Source organism: Pan paniscus, chromosome 9, assembly GCF_029289425.2.
Source record: "Pan paniscus chromosome 9, NHGRI_mPanPan1-v2.0_pri, whole genome shotgun sequence".
NCBI lineage: Eukaryota > Metazoa > Chordata > Mammalia > Primates > Hominidae > Pan > Pan paniscus.
Window position 1 is genome coordinate 8630717 of NC_073258.2, and position 18743 is coordinate 8649459.

Genomic DNA, 18743 nt, shown 5'->3' on the forward strand with positions numbered 1-18743 from the left:
ATTGAATGAAATGATATGCATAGAGTGCCTGGCACAGTGCCTCACTCACAGTAAGTGTTCAATACATCATAAATTGGGAGGCAATACTAAGTGTTGTCAAGGTCTATACACTATAAAAAGAAAATATATAATACTGTCTTTATACCTCAGGGTAAGAAAAAATAAATAATATACAAAAACCACATGTCCTTGATGTGCTTTCAGCTAAAATTTAAATGTTCTGTAAGACAAATGAAACTATACATAAAATTAAAAGGCAACTAACTGGAAGGTGATATTTGCAACATAAAACAAAATGTTAGTATCTTGAATACATAGAGAATTTCTACAAATAAATACAGGGGAGAGGAATCCTAAATGACTAACAAATATACGAAAAAATATGTTAAAACGAGATAATACTTCTAATTAATTAAATTCACCTGAGCACCTGAACCAAAAAAAGAAAGAAAAATAAAAATAAATCAGATTCACAAAAACATAAGAGTCTGATAATATAGTGTTTTCAAGGATATTTTTAAAAACAGGATCTTTCATAAAATTGCTAGTGGGAATACAAATTGGAACAACTATTTTGAAGAGCAATTTGACAATACCTGCTAAAGATAAAAATGTACATGCCTTATGACCTAGCCATTCCAATTCTAGTTATATGCTCAAGAGAAGCTTTCACATATGTGAACATGGAGACATGTATAAAGATATCCATAGCAGTATACATAGCAAGATAACCAGAAACAGTTTGAACTCTATCAATGATAACTATTTGGCATAATCATATGCTATAAAACTACATAACAATTCAAAGGGATAATAAAGATCTGTTAATTCACATAAAAAGAACTCAAAAACTTAACTTGCTATATACAGTAGTAAATAATTTATGTAAACACTTAAAAGCACCAACTATTATAGCAAAAGCATTAAAAACCGAATCAGAAGAGTACACTCTAAATTCATGATTATTATTGTTTCTAAGGTGAGAGAATGAGACACTACAGGGGATTAAAAAGATACATTTTTACCTGTAATTGTTACTGTCTTTATTAAAAAGGAATTGGAAGCAAGTAGGAAAAAGCGTTAATAACCGTCAGTTCTGGGTGTGTTGATACATGTGCATGTTCTTATTCTTTACACTTTTGTATCTACTTGTCACTTCTCGAAAATATGACAAAAAATAAAATACAAAAAAGCACATTATAGACCAGAGGATCAGTCATGAGGTTGCTGCAATATTCCACAATAAGGTTGTGAGGTGCAAAATAGGTCATATTATACTGGAGACAGAGAGGAGCCATATACAGGGCTCTTAAGCAGATAGGTCTTAGTGGCTGTTTGGATGTTTAGTTGGCTCAGGCTTCCATAACAAAATACCGTAGACTGGGTGGCTTAAACAACAGACATTTCTTCCTCACAGTTCTGAAGGTCAGCAAGCCCAGGATCAAGCTGCCAACAGATTAAGTTCCTAGTGAGGACTCTCTTACTGTTTACAGCATGCTGTCTTCTGTTTACAGTGTGCTGTCTTCTCACTGTGTCCTCACACAGTGTGGGAGGAGAGACACAGAGTATATCTCTCTCTCTTCCCCTTCCTATAAAGACACTAATCCCATTCATGAGGGCCCAACCCTCATGACCTCATCTAACCCTAATTACCTCCTGAAGGTCTCATCTGCAAATACCATACCCTTGGGGGTTGTGGCTGGAACATGTGAATTTAGTAGGGGGACACCAACATAACAAATGTAATGATGAGAGAGGCTGTTTACCCATCTGCAGTACTTTGCTTGATATGTAATGAGTTCTGAACAATGATTGCTGAATTCTGAGAATGACATTCGTACTTTTTGTGGTTGTAAGAGTCACCCATGCTATGTGAATTCAGAGGGAGGGAGATAATCATGGGAAAATATAGAAGTGTTATCTATTACCTCAGAGAACAACATCGGGGAATTAATTTCTTGAGCAATAACCTCAACCCAATCTCAACAAGGTGAGTCACTTCAAAAGTCCTCTTCTAAATGCTAGAGAACCTTACAGGGAACTACTTGTCTTCTATTTTTAAAAGTCATTGGAAGACCATCCCAGCAGTGTTCTCCTCAGCCACTACTGGTCAGAGAGGCTTAGTCAAAAACATCTCTTGAAGGAATAGAATGATTTGCTAAGTTAAGAGAGTATCAGGGTCCTAACCCAATTTTACAGGTATAGCGTTGCCCCGGAAACAAAGATGGCACTGTGACCTCGGCATGCATAGAGTCACTTCTATATATGGTCAAAGTTAGTGTCAGTCCCAGAGATTCTGGGATTGGAAGGAATGACCCTATTGCAGAGGAAGGAGACATGGATAAGGAGAGTAGACAAGATCGAAAGAGGTTTAATTAAAAACTAGATGTGATCTATTCCATACCCCTACCATAATCTGACTTCTGGAAGATCCCACTGTGATGGAGAGGGAGAACAATTCCCTTCTCAAATCTACAACCTCAATGCAAGCACATCTACTATCCTCCTAGGAACTGGGGATGCCCAGTGCTCCAGAGCTTTATGGAATACTAAGGACCTGCTCATGGAAGGGCTGGGAAGCATGAAGTAGAGGAGTAAAACTAATACTAGAAGAATGGGCATAGTGGTTCCATGACTCCTTCCACATCTTCATAGGGTAGGGCAAATCTGATCTTACAGGGTCTCTCTACCTCTCCTGAAACTGAGTGAAGGAGGCCTGGGCTACTATGCTACCATTAGTCACAAAAGGATCTCATACTGACCCAGGAATTGGGATTTGACAATTGAGTTTGCTTTAGTAGGTTTCCAGAAGAGGATTTAGTGCTGTACAACACCACGAGGACCCAAGATTTCTGATCTGTAATCTATCATGTAAAGTGATAAGCTACTCATATGTGTTCTTGCTCATGGATCATTTTAAGTGGAAAACAATAGAACAGGCCCACATGGAGCCAGCTGTTATCTAAGAACCCTATTCTATAGATGTTGGTGGTAGCTGCACTAGCCAAAAATGTGAGAAAATCAGAGTCAGTCTCCAGACAGAACCCTCCTATCCTATTTTTCTTGTCAGTCTAACAGCAACTAAGAAATCCAACAAGCCTCCCCTCTCCCTACCCCACCCAACTCCTCACAGAGAGCTGACACCCTGCTCTGGGGAGCAGGCTCTGGTATATAGCCCCCAGATCACAGGTGTCAGATCCCCTCCTCTAATGGTCAACGTCACAGGAAAAGACCAGCCAGTTGGTTCCCAAGATGTGCTTAGATAGCTTCTATAAGTATGAACTGGAGCTTGGGAGACTAACCAAGGAACCTTCTAAAGACGAAGTCAATGATATCTCCCAGTGTATCTTGGATTACTGGAGAATGGGAAATGCATAACACAGTAGATTTCCAAGAACCCAATGACTTCAAATTTGGACTTTTTGGGCTTATAGATTCTGTAATTTACCTTACAAACAATCTTTGCACAAAGAGCAAGTGTCCAAGACAGTCAAAAGTTCCATTAGTGTTCTCTTGAAGCCAAGAGCACTTTTTCCTAACTCTCTCCTTCATGGCTCTTAACCCACTGCTCCCACCTGCTCAGTACTCCTCTCCTCCCTGAACTGATGACAGCTCACCATTTACTGCCAAATAATTACAGCTCTTTGTACATCTCTCCATTCAGCAATCCTAGGATCACCTGCCAATCCCAAAATCTCCTGAACTCCTTCTCCCAGGAATGGGTGCATTTTGCTCCAACTATTCTAAAAACTCATGTTCTAAACCTCAGCTACAATTTTTGAGGTAGTGGCTAACAGCAAGTATGCTAGAGCCAGACAGGGTTAGTATCCTAACTCTGCTATTTACTAGCTATATGACCTTCGCCAAGTTAACGTCTGTCTCTTAGTTTCTTTTGTAAAATGGAAGAAAGAATTGTGCCCACCTCAAATGACTGTTGTGAGGTCAAGGCTTAGAGCAGTGCATGTACACAGGAAACTCCACAAGACTTTTAACCACTACTATGATTCAGACATTTCCCTGACTCCCCCAGGAAGAGTGAAAGTCTTCTTTCTCTGTGCTGCCATCGTATCTGGTATTGACTTGAGTTAAGGCAATTACTTTAACAACCCTTCGACAACTGTTTAGATCACTGTGTCCATTAGACTGTGAACTCCTTGACAGCAGCAGGGTCTTGTTATTGCCACTGTATTCTCACCACATGACACAAGGCCAGGCAGAAAAGAGATTCAACTAGTTCTGCTATAATGCTAGTTTTAAAATACAAATTGTTCAAAGACAATTGACATATGTATTAGAGGACTGAGAATAATGTGAATTTCATGTTTGCTTGCATGTAACTCCACTTCCAAGAAAGTAGGTGAACCCAGAAAACTGAACCCAGCTGAACTGAGCTGAGTAAGAAAGCTCAACATGCACACATGCACACCTCAAACATCGATCAGCTACTTCAGTTCACCACTTGCGTTATGAGCCACACCCATTCACATCTGGTATTACAACTTTCTGCCCAATTTCATTTTATTGGATTTATTTTTTAGAGACAGGGTCTTACTCTTATCACCCAGGCTGGAGTGCATGGCATGATTATAGCTCACTGTAGCCTTGAACTCCTGGGATCAAGTGATCCTCCTGCCTCGGCCTCTCGAGTAGGTAGAAGTACCAGTGCACACCACCGTGGCTGGCTAATTTTTTAAATTTTTTTGTAGAGATGGGCTCTCACTGTGTTGCACGGACTGGTCTCCAACTCCTGGGCTCAAGTGATCTTCCCGTCTTGGCCCCCCAAAGTGCTGGGATTACAGGTGTGAGACACTGTGCCCAGCCCATCTTTTTTTTAAATGTGTCACTGATGAAGTTTTTGAGTGTTGTGCCCCTAACTTCATTTTTCCAATAGGCCCTGTGGTCTTTATTGTATGACTTTACATAGTGTGGTGAGTTTAAGTCTCCTTATAATAGAAAGAACTGTATTCAGTAGACTTGTGGTTGATGGTGAATAATTCTTTTTCTTCATGGATACCTAAAGCTCCTGAAACTGTAGGAGCCCCTATTAGTCAGCAAAAGCTGTTTGGACTAGCAGTCTGTCCCACACTTAAAAGCAATATATATTTATTCATAGCTAACTATATGCCAGACATTGTGGTAAGCAGTAGAGACACTGTAGCTAATAAAAAGCAATATCTGCAACTCTTTTTGTCTCGTGGGGAATTGAGAGACAAGAAATTACAACAGAGTGGGCTAGATGCTATTAAAGAATAAACCAAGGAATTTTCTCCCGGACTTCAGTGAGCCAGCAAAGACCTCCCTGAGAAAGTGTTCCTTGCCCAGATCTTTCCACCTGATAGTCTCTTTCCTGGCTTGCCCCCATCTCTGCCCCCTTACTCTACTTCCTGAGTCACCAGCCCATCAGCACTGAGCAAAGAGATACAAAACAGAGTTAATGTGGCACACGTGGGAGGGAGAAAGGTCCTGAGGGAAGCAGGTAGAACAGCCACATAAAGAGCCCCACAGGCACTGATTAAAGCGAAGAGAAGCTGCCAACACACAGTGCTCGAGATCTTTCCCAGTCAAGCCTTCTGCTTGTGATTTCTTCCTCATTCATTTATCCATTCAACATATATTAAGCTTCTTAGGTGGGCTGGATCCCACCTAAGTCAATCTACTTGTCCTGCCTCCTCCAATGTCAGAGATGCTTCTTCCTCAGATGGCTGCTACTCTGAGTTGAGTGCCATTTTCTCCCTCTATGTCACCTCCACTCCCTCTGGCATGCCAGGAATGAGACTCTAGCGGGACCCACTTTTGTATCGGGAAGAAGGAAAGGAAACGGAGAAGAAAAGTCCCGTTTCATACTGCCATCTCTCTCTGTTGCTTCCCAGCCCCAACTTCCACTCTCCAGCTGGTGTTCAGCATCAAGTTCAGAACGTAAGCACCCTGCACCCCAAAAACCCAGCAAGTTTTCCCTTGCCACACCAAGCTCCCGGATTCACTCCAGATTCCATCTGCCTCCCACTACGGTTTCTCCCTTTCTTTATACTCTGCCTCCTCTCTTCCTGGATGGTTGGTGCTGAGAATGGGCAATTGCTCAGAGCTGGGCAAACCTTAATATCACTGTACCCACCAGCCCTATACAGCTGAAGAAGCTGAGGTCCAGAGATCTTGCCCAAGGATACACAAGCAGGGACAGGACAGCCGGAAGCCTGATTCCCCACCCTGCCCCCAGCACTGGCTTTCTCCTCATATAGAGACTGAGACTGACTCTATTTGGACCCTGAGGAAGAAAAGTATTCATCTCCACTCCACCCTCTGCTGACATCCAATTAGAAGGCTCTCTCAGGCTATCTATACCAACCACTGCAGCAGGCAGCCTCTTCCTCACTACCCCTTCCTCCCACTACAATACATATAGACTTTTAGGAGCAAAGGATTCTCCTATCTTAGCTAGAATTGCGACCTTAATTATCCATCCAAACCCCCCTAACCAAAAGTTATAAACCTGTGATCCTCCCAGCCCTGCACTACTCCTACACATATGCCATGGATGGGTTTGTGCCACTGTGACACCCCCAAAATCTCTCCCCTTATCTTTCCTGTCAGGAGTCATGCCCCCATGAGCCCTCAAGTTGTGCCCACCACAGAATGGCAGAAACTCTACAACTCAATTCCACCTTCCTACGCCCAACCTTCTTCATACTGACTGGCTTTCCAGGGCTAGGAAGTGCCCAGACTTGGCTGACACTGGTCTTTGGGCCCATTTATCTGCTGGCCCTGCTGGGCAATGGAGCACTGCTGGCAGTGGTGTGGATAGACTCCACACTGCACCAGCCCATGTTTCTACTGTTGGCCATCCTGGCAGCCACAGACCTGGGCTTAGCCACATCTATAGCCCCAGGGTTGCTGGCTGTGCTGTGGCTTGGGCCCCGATCTGTGCCATATGCTGTGTGCCTGGTCCAGATGTTCTTTGTACATGCACTGACTGCCATGGAATCAGGTGTGCTTTTGGCCATGGCCTGTGATCGTGCTGCAGCAATAGGGCGTCCACTGCACTACCCTGTCCTGGTCACCAAAGCCTGTGTGGGTTATGCAGCCTTGGCACTGGCACTGAAAGCTGTGGCTATTGTTGTACCTTTCCCACTGCTGGTGGCAAAGTTTGAGCACTTCCAAGCCAAGACCATAGGCCATACCTATTGTGCACACATGGCAGTGGTAGAACTGGTGGTGGGTAACACACAGGCCAACAACTTATATGGTCTGGCACTTTCACTGGCCATCTCAGGTATGGATATTCTGGGTATCACTGGCTCCTATGGACTCATTGCCCATGCTGTGCTGCAGCTACCTACCCCGGAGGCCCGTGCCAAGGCCTTTGGTACATGTAGTTCTCACATCTGTGTCATTCTGGCCTTCTACATACCTGGTCTCTTCTCCTACCTCACACACCGCTTTGGTCATCACACTGTCCCAAAGCCTGTGCACATCCTTCTCTCCAACATCTACTTGCTGCTGCCACCTGCCCTCAACCCCCTCATCTATGGGGCCCGCACCAAGCAGATCAGAGACCGACTCCTGGAAACCTTCACATTCAGAAAAAGCCCATTGTAATGTCCAGTGGTAACAATGGAGCCTAAGAGTGGAGGTGAGGGGACAATCGGAGGGGAGTCTGGGGGTGTGGATCATGTTATTTTCATCCCACTGCATATGACTGTTATCATCATTTAACAGGTACTTGCTGTGGAGTCCCTATGTGCAACACTGGCATCTGTAGACTTTGACTTAAACATGTATTCTGCTTGGGAGGAGGCAGGAGGTAGAGGTCAGGGGGCTACACTACCATGCAGGAAAAATTAGTGAAGGACCATAATAAACAAGATCTAACAACTCCCTTTCCTGCTCCCCACCTCCATTATTTCAACCTAAGTCTGCCCATGTTTCCACACAAAAGCTCCTCTATAGATCCCAAACTTGAGGGAAGTGCTTGGCACTGCCGCAGAGGGTGGCGCTGTCCCTGGAGTCAAGTGCTTGGGTACCTGTCTGAAATCACAGCCCTCTCTACTCCTGGAGCCAGATTCTGTTTTCAGACTGCCCTCAGGAAACGAGTTCTACAGGCTAATCTCCTACCTTCCGATAAACTAAATAATGTGCCCTGTGGTACCAATTTGGCCACTTCAAATTCAAAGAATCCTCTTTTGGTCTCATGTGTAATTACTATTCTTCCTTCTCCCAACTCCCACCAAAGCCCCCAAAATTAACAGCTGTAACTTCTCCCCTGTGACTGCAGCTGCAGAGGTCAGGGGTCCACTGAAAGAAATGTTGATATCCCAGAAAATCACTGCAGCCACATCACCTGATTGCCTGAGGCTGAATTACTACGGTTTCTTGTCAATGTGCCCTTCTGTGCACCCTCAACAAGAAGGTACAATCCCCAAATAAAATCCCCATAGGCACCCCCATTTGTCTTGGCCAACATCATTAGAAGCACATAATGTTAGTGCAATATGATGAAATGAAACATTTCACACTTCTGTAACTGCCAGGGCAGCAAGAACAGGAAGTGTGGTGGTGTTGCCCAACAGGGGATTCATTTTCAGCTAAGACACCACACTGGAAGGGACATTACATAACAAAGGTCTTTAATACTATCACGGAGCTTAGAATAAGTATAATCTGACAGAAGGCAGGGAGTCACCGTTATGAGATCAGAAAAAGCTGCAGACTGCAAAGGCAAACCCAAGCTCTCCAGGAAAACGATCATAACCACAGGTATTAGAGTTAGCCATGAAAACCTGAAGCCAGGAGCAACCCAGTCCACTCAGCACAGATAGCTGGACCAAGATGGACCACGGAACACCACACAGAAGAGGAGACTGCAGGTCAGAAAAAGCAGATGATGCCATCTCCGGTGCCACACTGGGTCTTAGCAGGTCATCAATAACAAGGACTAAAGAGCCCAGAAGCTCTGCATGATTTTCAGAGGCATCATCACACTGCATGCAAGTAGATACAGAGGAAATCTACAGTCAACCTAAGTGTGGGCTCATTCATTCTCAAGACTAATTTTTTTCATGAAGTTCTGGGTTTAACTGGCCTCCAAGCAATGATTTTGCAGATAACTGTGACACAATTCTAATCCTAATGAGTCACAAGTCTTGAAGATGTTCATATCCTTCTCTTACTCTAAATTCCCCTTTATTGTAGTGAGCTGTGATCACACCACTGCACTCCAGCCTGGTGACAGTGAGACCTTGTCTCAAAAATAAGTAAGTTCCCCCTTAATAAATCTATCCTAAGAAAATAATTGAGATGTGAACAAGCATATATGCAGTAAAATATTTATTGATTATAAATAAATATATGTGTGATAATCCTGTGTCTCACATACATACAGGTATACCATTTTTTGCCTTTCCCCTCTGATACATGAAAGGGAAATCATCTGCAGCCAACGTTCATAAACAATGAATTCTGTCACCCTCCCACCACAGGAAGACTCTCTTCTAAGGCACCTTCAACCCCTGGTTGTGCACAACTTTTCAAGGTAGCTGGTTCCAGAGCTGTACGTTGTCCATTGTAGCAACTTTCTTCCTTCAAGCTAAAAATCCACTCCCTTGGACATTTGTATCTTGTTCCAAATTGAGATTGCATACATACCTACCATATGATGTGTTTCAAGAGCTTTACCACACTCTCATTCCTCATGACAACCTGAGAATTAATTATAAGCCCACAATCCCTCATCCATAATTCCAAAATAAAACTCTGAAGAAACAATATTTTTTTATAACTTTGGCCCAAAAGCTGACATCTCAACCATCATGATCCTATTTATAATGTTTATTTATCTTATTTAGTGTAAATGTTCATACATCTAACTTCAGAAATGTTGATGTTTGATTATAGGGCACTGTCCTGAATCCCACTGGGGTATTCCTTAATATATGATATATATATCATATTCCTTTTCTATAATCTGAAAAAAACTGAATTCCAAAATATCTGCCCCTAAAAGTTTCAAATAAGGTATGAGGGGTCTGTGTGATTATCCTTGAAGTCTGAGAGACATGAAGAGACTTGTTAGGGCTCTTTATCACTCTAAAGTCTTTGCTGTCAATACTATTCTATACTGCCCTACAGGTTCATACTGAGAACCTCGTGTTCTCTGGATAAAAAGATCCATCTGTTTATTCCCCCCATGCTCTCCATTCAGACCACCCTCAGATACCCTGCAGATGGTCTGTCTCTCATGCCATACCAGAGGCAAATCCTATAAGCAGGATATGGCCCAAAGAACGCAACCCTTAGGCTCATGATCTCCATCCAGGACCAAGTTGTCATCCATTTTCCTTTAATAACTTTTAGTTTCAGTCTCTCTCTGAGTCAAAAGGAAAGACCGACTTACTTAGTGTTGGGGTAGATCAGTAGGGAATTTAGGGATCCTAGGGAATCATGATAATCAGGCAGCAGAAGAATGTATGGGCTTCTAACTGAGGAGTAATCAGTCAGAAGTTTTCAGTCACAATTTCCCCTCTGAGCCCCTAAAAAGTCCTAAAGAGATCCTCCTCGTCCTTTTTTTTTTTTTTTTTTGTATAAATTTGAAGGGTACAAGTGCAATTCTGCTATATGCATAGACTGCATAGTGGTAAAGTCACCACAGTCCACCATCCCTGCACCTACCTCATCCCTCCCCTTCTCATTCTGGAATCACCTCGGGATCTGGATGTACACCATTCTCTATCAGTCACTCTCATTGTCTCTGTACCACTGCATCTCTGTCTCCTTGCACCATTTGTCAGTTTTATCCCATATCGACGTCTCTTGTCCTTGTGTATGTCTCTCTCTTGCTCTATCTCCACCTGCCTCACTCAGAATTCTTTCCTGGAGAGAACAGAGGTGCAGCTATACTATACCAGGTGACCTCTTTTTGTCAACCATAATCAAAATGTGCTAAAGGAAGGAATTTGGTTTCACTTGTCTTAATAAGAAACTTGGGGTTTCTGATTCGGCCCATCGTGGCTCCTCTCTTATCCTGCCCATTTCCTTTTCACTAAACCACTTGGTACTTTCCATCTGGCAGACACTCCTCCCACCACACACTAAAGTGAGCCAAAGGAACGTATTGGTTAAAGGTTCAGTCAAGCAGACTTTTACCTGAATCCTAGATCCTCTATAAACTCACCATATGCTTTGGAGTAATTATTTAACCTCTCTGAACCTGTTTCTTTGCTTGTAAAATGAGATAATAGTAGTAACTACTTCAAGAGGATACCAAATGGATTAATATAATGAATTCAAAGTATTTTGCACAGCTCCTAGCACAAAAGAGCTCAACATTAATATTTGGCATAATTCCTCTCCTGGAAATATTTGATATTAATTCCTCTCTTGGAAAATAGGACCACACCCACTGTAAAACCTTTGCTCAAAGACCCAGCACCCATATCCATAGCTTTATCTAAGGAGACCTGCCCTCCCGAGGCCAGTTACATCTCCTTTAGGAAAATTTTACTAACACTCTTTCCCACCACTGCAGGACCTTTGCCTATGCCCCCACTCATACCACCTCAGCCAGCTCAGATGACAGCCAACTTTGTGCGACTGCTCTACAGAGCTATGCCAGGCTGGGCTAGGGGAGGATACCTCCTACACACAAGAGGTATTCCTGGGCACAAAGGAGACTCTCCAGAGGGACTCAGAGAAAGGACTCCTTGAACAGATAAGGTACGGAGTAGAAAAGTTAACTACAGGAAAGGCTCTCTAGAATGGTTCTTCTTTAGCAAAACACAGTTGAGATCTCTGGACAAAGATGCAAAGGAGATAACACATAGCTAATATTCCAGCTCTTATCTAGCTACTAGGCACAAATCAGACTAGGACAGGGAGTGGAGCATGAAGAAATTTTTTCTCAAATTTACCTGGGTAATTCTGGCTTCCTGAAAATTCTCTCGTTACTAAGGCAACATTATCCCAATTATATTCTTACCCTCCACATTGTCACACTGCTCAGCACAGCAACCTCCTACACACACCTGGTTTTCATTGCAATTGTAACCCACCCATTAATAATGGTTTTCAACGTAAGTTATGCATTAAAATTGCCTGAAGAGCTTTTAGAAATTGTGATGCCCAGGCACACCCCAGATCAATTAAATCAGAATCTCTGGCACCAGTAATTGATCCAGGCAACAGTAATTTTTAAGCTCCCAGGCAATTCCAAAGTGCAGCCAAGGCTGGGACCACTGCTTGGTTCTCAGTATAAGCCCTGATCTATATAGTCATGCATTGCTTAACAACAGGGTATGTTCTGAGAAATGCATCCTTAGGCAATTTTATCATTGCGCAAACATCATAGAGTGTACTTACACAAACCTAGATGGTATAGCCTACTACACAGCTAGGATCTATGGTATAGCCTATTGCTCTTGGGCTACAAATCTGTACAGCATGTTACTGTAGTGAATACTATATGAAATTGTAACACAATGGTATTTGTGTATCAAAATATACCTAAACATAGAAAAAGTAAAGTAAAAACATGGCATTATACTCTTATGGTGTCAGACCACTGTCAGTCACATATCATTTTCCAAAACACTGTTAGGTGGCTCATAACTATACTTCTCCCATGTCCTTTAGGACCCCAATCCAACCTCACAGAGAAGCATCCGCAGCTAAGATAGTAAATTGCTTCAGAGATGCTGCTGAAGGGAGGAGAGGCCTGATCCTGTTTCCTTAAAGAACTCAGACCAAGAACTACACACACACATACACATATACAAACACACCCTAACAGACCCTGCATTTTCTTCCCCTAATGCAGGAGGATGGATAGGTGACTCAAGAGTAAGAATTACAGAGTGCAGTGAAGCTAGGAAAGTCACTGTCCTCCCCCTATCCAAGGTACAATTATCTAGCAGGACCTCTATGATGTCATGCAGTGGTTTAGGGCCCAAGACCTCAGGTCTCACCTCCCTGGGCCGCCTGGGGTTCCTGCAGCAGCCACTGCCCTGCCCAATCCCTCCCATACCCCACCATGTTGGTGGGTACCCCCAACCTGCTGACACTGGATGAAGCTGATGCCACCTGGACCCTCATCAAGGATAAGGTAGGTAAAGTAAGGAGGCTAAAGAGGAAGCAACGAAGTGTGACCTGCATGGGTCTCAGCAGCTTGTGAGTAGGAAGGGGTGGGAAGTCTGAAAACAATAATAACCAACATTTACTCACTGCTTCCATATGTGCCAGGCACTGCAGTAAAGTTATTGGCACGAACTGCCCCATTTAATGACAACTACAAAAACAGTAAAAAAGGTTCACTGAAAAGCAATGTATAGGGAATTATGAGCAAAGAGGAGACACGCTCAGTCAGGGGTGAGACAGGAGATCAGGAAGGCTTCCTGGAAAGCGTGACATTCTAGCTAGGCAAGCAGGAGTTATTTACACAAAGAGGGAGAGGAGAACCTGACAAAAAAAGTCTTAATAAATACCTGAATTAATGAGCATGGGGGGGTGGTGAGTGTATAGTAATTTAATAGTAATTAAATGTAGATTATTTGTAAAAACAAGGAGAGGAAAAAGAACAACTCATATTTGAGAACTCCTAATAAACTTCTAGAGCAGAGTTCAAAGAAGCAGTGGTAAAAATAAAGCCAAAGAGATACAGGGGCTAGTCTTAGAACCTGGACTTCCTATAGAACCAGCTTCCTATAGAATCTGAACTTTATCTGAAACTCTTTCACAGATCTCCTCCACCTTAACTTCCACAAAATAAGAAATTTGGATTTTGAGGCAAATTTGTATATTTTAAGGAGCAGGACAATCTCAGCTGTATCTGGGTTGCAGATATCCAACAAATCCTACCAAATCACTTTTCAGCTGCAGACTGGAAATTTCAGATCAGAGAATTTAGAATCAGATTCTATGTGATTTGAAGGAAGTTGAATTTAAAACAGTCATAGAAGTCAGCCTACCAGGCTTAAAAAAAAAAAAATCTTAAAGCAGTGCCTACCACACTCAAAGAAGATTTAATGGCATGCTGCTTCCATTCCAAATAGGGTAGCTGCTTACCACAAAGGCCAGCTTCCCAGGGAAGAAAAACTGGAGAGCTCAAGGTCTTCCCAAGTATTAGAGCAACTGGTTTCAGCAGTGTAGAAGGTTGGTCCTGGACTAGATCAAGCAGAATTAGATTGAAAATAAACAGTCTCCCACTATTAGAAAGCTATGCCATCTCTGAGTATCAGAAAAACTCACTATCCTATTTAAATTGAAAATTGTCAGGAAAATCGGGGTAGAGATATGCAGGATAAATCACTGGCATTACGGGGCAAATTCAAGGATTAGGTCACCTTTAAGTGACCTGGTTTCCTGTGTCCAAAACCACGGACAGTTTACTGAACATATGGTAAAAACATTTGGCTAAACAGAATTTGGCTCAAGAGCTCCACATTCAGAATTCGAAGCAACCAAGAGACATCTAGGAAAACAATATTCCACCATCACTTTCCTGGGATGCCCCTGGAAAACCTAAATTTGTGGGCCTAAGGTCCATATAATTTCTATCCAGAAGCAGAAGTTCAGTAGCAGCACATAGTCGTCTTAAATAGTGATTCTACCAAGAACACAGTCTCCCTAACAAAGAACCGAGCTCCTTATTTTTCCTATTTTAGGATAACCACTGTGGCTGTCAAGGTTAAGGAGGGTTAGAATTAGGCAACTTAATGCCTGTCAGCATATAGGAAGAGCGTATGGGGAATAAAGAGCCTCCAGCTAAACCAGAGATTCACCCTTTTAGCAGAAACTTGGATAATAAGCACCAGATATATTAAATGTCACACTCCTATCAGAGGGGCCTCTTCTAGAGACACTCCCATTTGTCTTATTTGTGTAGGATCCTTGACACCAAAGGAGCAGTTAGTGTGAGATTCTGATGTCATGCTTGGTGCCTCTGATTTCATGGTCATGGGGCAAAGCATTGCATCCAAAAATGTCAACCCACCAGTGTTCTGCTCTCTCCCTGGAAACGCAACTGGTCCTTCTCGGAGCCCCACCCAAAAGGAAGTGTTTTCCAGTGAAGCAAAGGAGAAGGAATGATGGGAAACTGTCCCATGCAGACCACAAAAGAACATCAGTTATTCCTTCAGCCAGGTGACAAGACAGTAGTCTACAAGCTACCTCAGCTTATCCAAGGTGCAGATGCAACTCCATAGTTAGCTACCTTCCTCTTATGCTAGGAGGCAGTACTTCCAAAACAGCTTTGTAGAAAAAGCAGATCAGCCTTAAGGAGCCACTGGTGAATTCTACCAGAAGGCCAACAAAGAGGGCAATGCCATCAGTAGGGGCATAGATGTGCGAAATTTGGTCCTGGAGGTAGGGAGTAGAGTACAGCACTGTAAGCACTGGGCTCAAATATAAGAGATGCCCAAAGAGGAAATTCTGTGTGCCCTTGCTCCCAAGTAGAGCAGAGAACCAGAAACATCAGCCACAAAATCCTGAATGGGTTGAAACCATACTTAAGTACAATTACTAGAGAGGCTCTTATAGGTTTCCCAATTAGTCATGAAATAAACTTTCCAGGGTTACCAACCCCAAAAAGGCCATGATGAAACAAACAAACAAACAAACAAACCACACACACACACGATTAACTAAAATCCCTGAAAGTATACCGTAACTAACATTATAAAGATGAGGCCTCAAATTCCCTACAAGAACTACCCCTTGCAGCTAGGGTAGAAGGCATATACTATGAGGTAAGAGATATGGTATAAGAATGGACATTCCAAATCTATTTCTGCGTAACCTACTATTGATTAAAGACATCACCCATGTAACCAGTCACCTAAGAAGAATCCTTAAAGATTCTTTTCTCTTTTTCTTGAGACTCTGTTGAGTGCAGTGGTGCCATCTCGGCTCACTGCAACCTCCGCTTCCCAGGTTCAAGCAATTCTCCTGCCTCAGTATCATGAGTAGCTGGGATTACAGGCGTGTGCCACCACACCCAGCTAATTTTTCTATTTTTAGTAGAGACAGGGTTTCACCATGTTGGTCAGGATGGTCTCCAACTCCTGACCTCAGGTGATCCACCCGTCTCAGCCTCCCAAAGTGCTGGGATTATAGGCATGAGCCAGCGTGCACGGCCGAGGATTCTTTTTTTCCCTACCTCCTGAGTGACTAAGTTCTACTAATTCTATAACCTAAATATCTCTAATATCTTCCCCCACTATTTTAGTTCAGGACCTTATTATGCCTTGCCTGGAGTATTGCAATACTCTTATTTTATGCCTTCCTATTAAAAATTAGCTTTCTGGCCAGGCGCGGTGGCTCACATCTGTAATCTCAACACTTTGGGAGGCTGAGGCAGGCGGACTGCCTGAGCTCAGGAGTTCAAAACCAGCCTGGGCAACAGAGTGAAACCCCATCTCTACTAAAAATACAAAAAACTAACCAGATGTGGTGGTGGGTGCCTGTAGTTCCAGCTACTTGGGAGGCTGAGCCAGGACAATCACTTGAACCCAGGAGGCAGAGGTTTCAGTGAGCCGAGATCGCACCACTGTACTCCAGCCTAGGCGACGAAGGAGACTCAACTCAAAAAAAAAAAAAAAAAAAAAAAAATAGCTTTCAGAAACATCTATCTGATCCTGTTCCTCCTACCCAGAGGCCTTTAAGCGGCTTCCCACTGCCTTCAGGACAAAATTCACTTGACATACACACAAGCCTTTCATAATCTAGTTCCTGTGTTCCTTTCCCTCCTCATACCATACATACCAGCAATATAAAATTATGTGTTCCTAAATGTGCCCCCCTTGATTTGTAAATTCAAGTTTTTTCACCGACTGACTCTTATGCCTAAATTGACCATTCTCCTACCTAGATAATTGCTTCAAAACTCAAGTATCACCATCTAGAAACCTTCCTTGATCCTCTTTCCATGAAAGGTAAAGACTGTTCAATCACTTCTTGTCTCCTTCACACCTTGCTCTCTATTAATATTTTACATAGCAGACTGTTTACATTTTTGTGTTCTCCAGTAGACTAAACTATATTAGGACAAAGACACAGTCTCATTCTTTTATGTTTTCCCAGTACTTAGATAGTTTGACACGTAAACATTCAACGTTTTGCTGCAGGAGAGCTGGGAGATAAGCAGAAAGTATAAATCTGAACACATTATAGAGATGTAACTGAACGTGAACCTGGGGGTCAATTTAAAGTAGGCAACCAGTTAACTTCTGACCCTAAGTCCCTGACCTATAAACTGGCCACCTGCAGGTCATCGAGGAGCACTTTGGGCCCAATGCAGTAGCAGTACCTTTCCTGTCAGATGCAGCCTGCTATGACCTACTGGGTGTGCTGGTAAAACAGTCCCGCCCAGCCCATACCCGCCTGGCTTTGCCAGGTCGGCAGGGCCGGAGGGCACTGAAACCAGTGGGGCCACTACCAAGCCTCCTGGAGCAGGCAGGATCTGAGGGTGCCTTCGCCCACTGCACTCGGGAATACTCACCAAATGGCCGAGCAGAGAGAGCCTATGAAGAGACGCGAATGTTGGATGGACAGCCCTGCAAGATCCGCCTACATATGGGTGACCTGCGCAAGAAGGTTGCCTTCCTGTTGCTGCCACCAGGGCAGGTGAGCCTACAGCAGACTCTTCCCTGGCTCCGAAGCACCCACAGCATCTATGTCATCTACCAGGTCTTCTCTTGTTCCTGGCTGCAGCTGGGGCTGATGTCTACAGCCCGTGAGCCCCAGCTCCTCCGGCTACTTCGGTCATTACCTGTTGCCTTCTCCTGCCTCAAGTTTTCACTGCAGTCTAAGGGCGTGCTGGGACCACAGAAGCCTCTCACTAAAGACCCATTGCCCCATGGGGCCAACTGGGTCAGACCCAACCTCAGCATCATGCCGCCTCTGGCCCCCACATCAGCACCTGCTGATACAACTGAAGCTGCTGATGTGCCCCCACCTGTCCCAGCCCCACCTACGCCACCTCCCCAGGAAGGGCCAGAGGACAAACCCACCAGATTCTCCTACAAGGGCCGAAACCCCTTCCGGAGGGGGCCCCAGATACTGTCAGGTACTACTAGGGGAAATGATGATGAGATGGATGGGAGGGACAAAGTGAAGGAGGGAGAAGGCATGAGAATTAAGTATGTGGGGAATCCATTACTCAGCACAGGGCTCTGGTGAAAGAGATGGAATGAGGGAGCCTGGGGAGGGTGAGATGGAATGAGGAGGCCCTAGGAAGGGGATTGGGATGGCACAGAGGACCAGAGGGAAAGCTAGGGGGGAAAAAGACCAGCCATGAGTCAAGCTGTGACTATCCCCAACCCTGGCAGAGAACTGGCTCTTCAGCCCCCGCAGCCCTCCACCAGGAGCCCAGGGTGGGGGCCCCAGGGACCCCGACGGGCACTCCATGTCCCTGCCCCTGCTGCAGGGTCTATCCTCAGAGTTCGACAGTGACAACTGAAGCTGAAGCAAAAGATTCCGGGGGCAAAGCCCCCAAGATCTGGCATAGGGGTACTGGTCTCTAATAAACATCAGCTGCTGCTCCCCAAACCATCCTGGGCCCATGCTGCTTATTCCTTCTGGGATCCAGAGAAGAGGGAAGAGTCCCTTCACCCTCTAAGGGCATAAGGGGTACCTTGAAACCTTGGCAGCAATGTCCTTACCAAAGAGAAAATACTTCTGACCACCTCCCCCACTATGTACAACCTTTTCTGGGGCCCCAGCCCCACAGAAAAAAATGGGAAAGAAAAATGAGCACAGAA

At 44.0% G+C, this 18743-nt stretch overlaps 2 protein-coding genes across 3 annotated transcripts in view; both read left to right on the top strand.

Moving 5' to 3' along the window:
* The first annotated feature begins 6572 nt into the window (after nucleotides 1–6572).
* On the top strand, nucleotides 6573–7841 carry LOC100991181 (olfactory receptor 52W1). The gene has a single exon (XM_003819062.5). The coding sequence runs from the start codon at nucleotides 6631–6633 to the stop codon at nucleotides 7591–7593; it is 963 nt and encodes a 320-aa protein (XP_003819110.1). The 5' UTR covers nucleotides 6573–6630; the 3' UTR covers nucleotides 7594–7841.
* Nucleotides 7842–9312: 1471 nt separating this feature from the next.
* Nucleotides 9313–18743, top strand: part of C9H11orf42 (chromosome 9 C11orf42 homolog) — a 32811-nt gene continuing 23380 nt past the window's right edge. Inside the window, exons 1-3 of one of the 2 annotated variants that reach the window (XM_003819066.6) lie at nucleotides 9313–13090; nucleotides 17251–18049; nucleotides 18312–18605. In XM_003819066.6, coding sequence (XP_003819114.1) covers nucleotides 13019–13090; nucleotides 17251–18049; nucleotides 18312–18442 — 1002 coding nt within the window. In that variant the 5' untranslated portion in view covers nucleotides 9313–13018 and the 3' untranslated portion in view covers nucleotides 18443–18605. Of the gene's footprint in view, nucleotides 13091–17250; nucleotides 18050–18311; nucleotides 18606–18743 lie in introns of those variants that run through there. The other variant, XR_008954572.2, reaches the window with a different exon arrangement.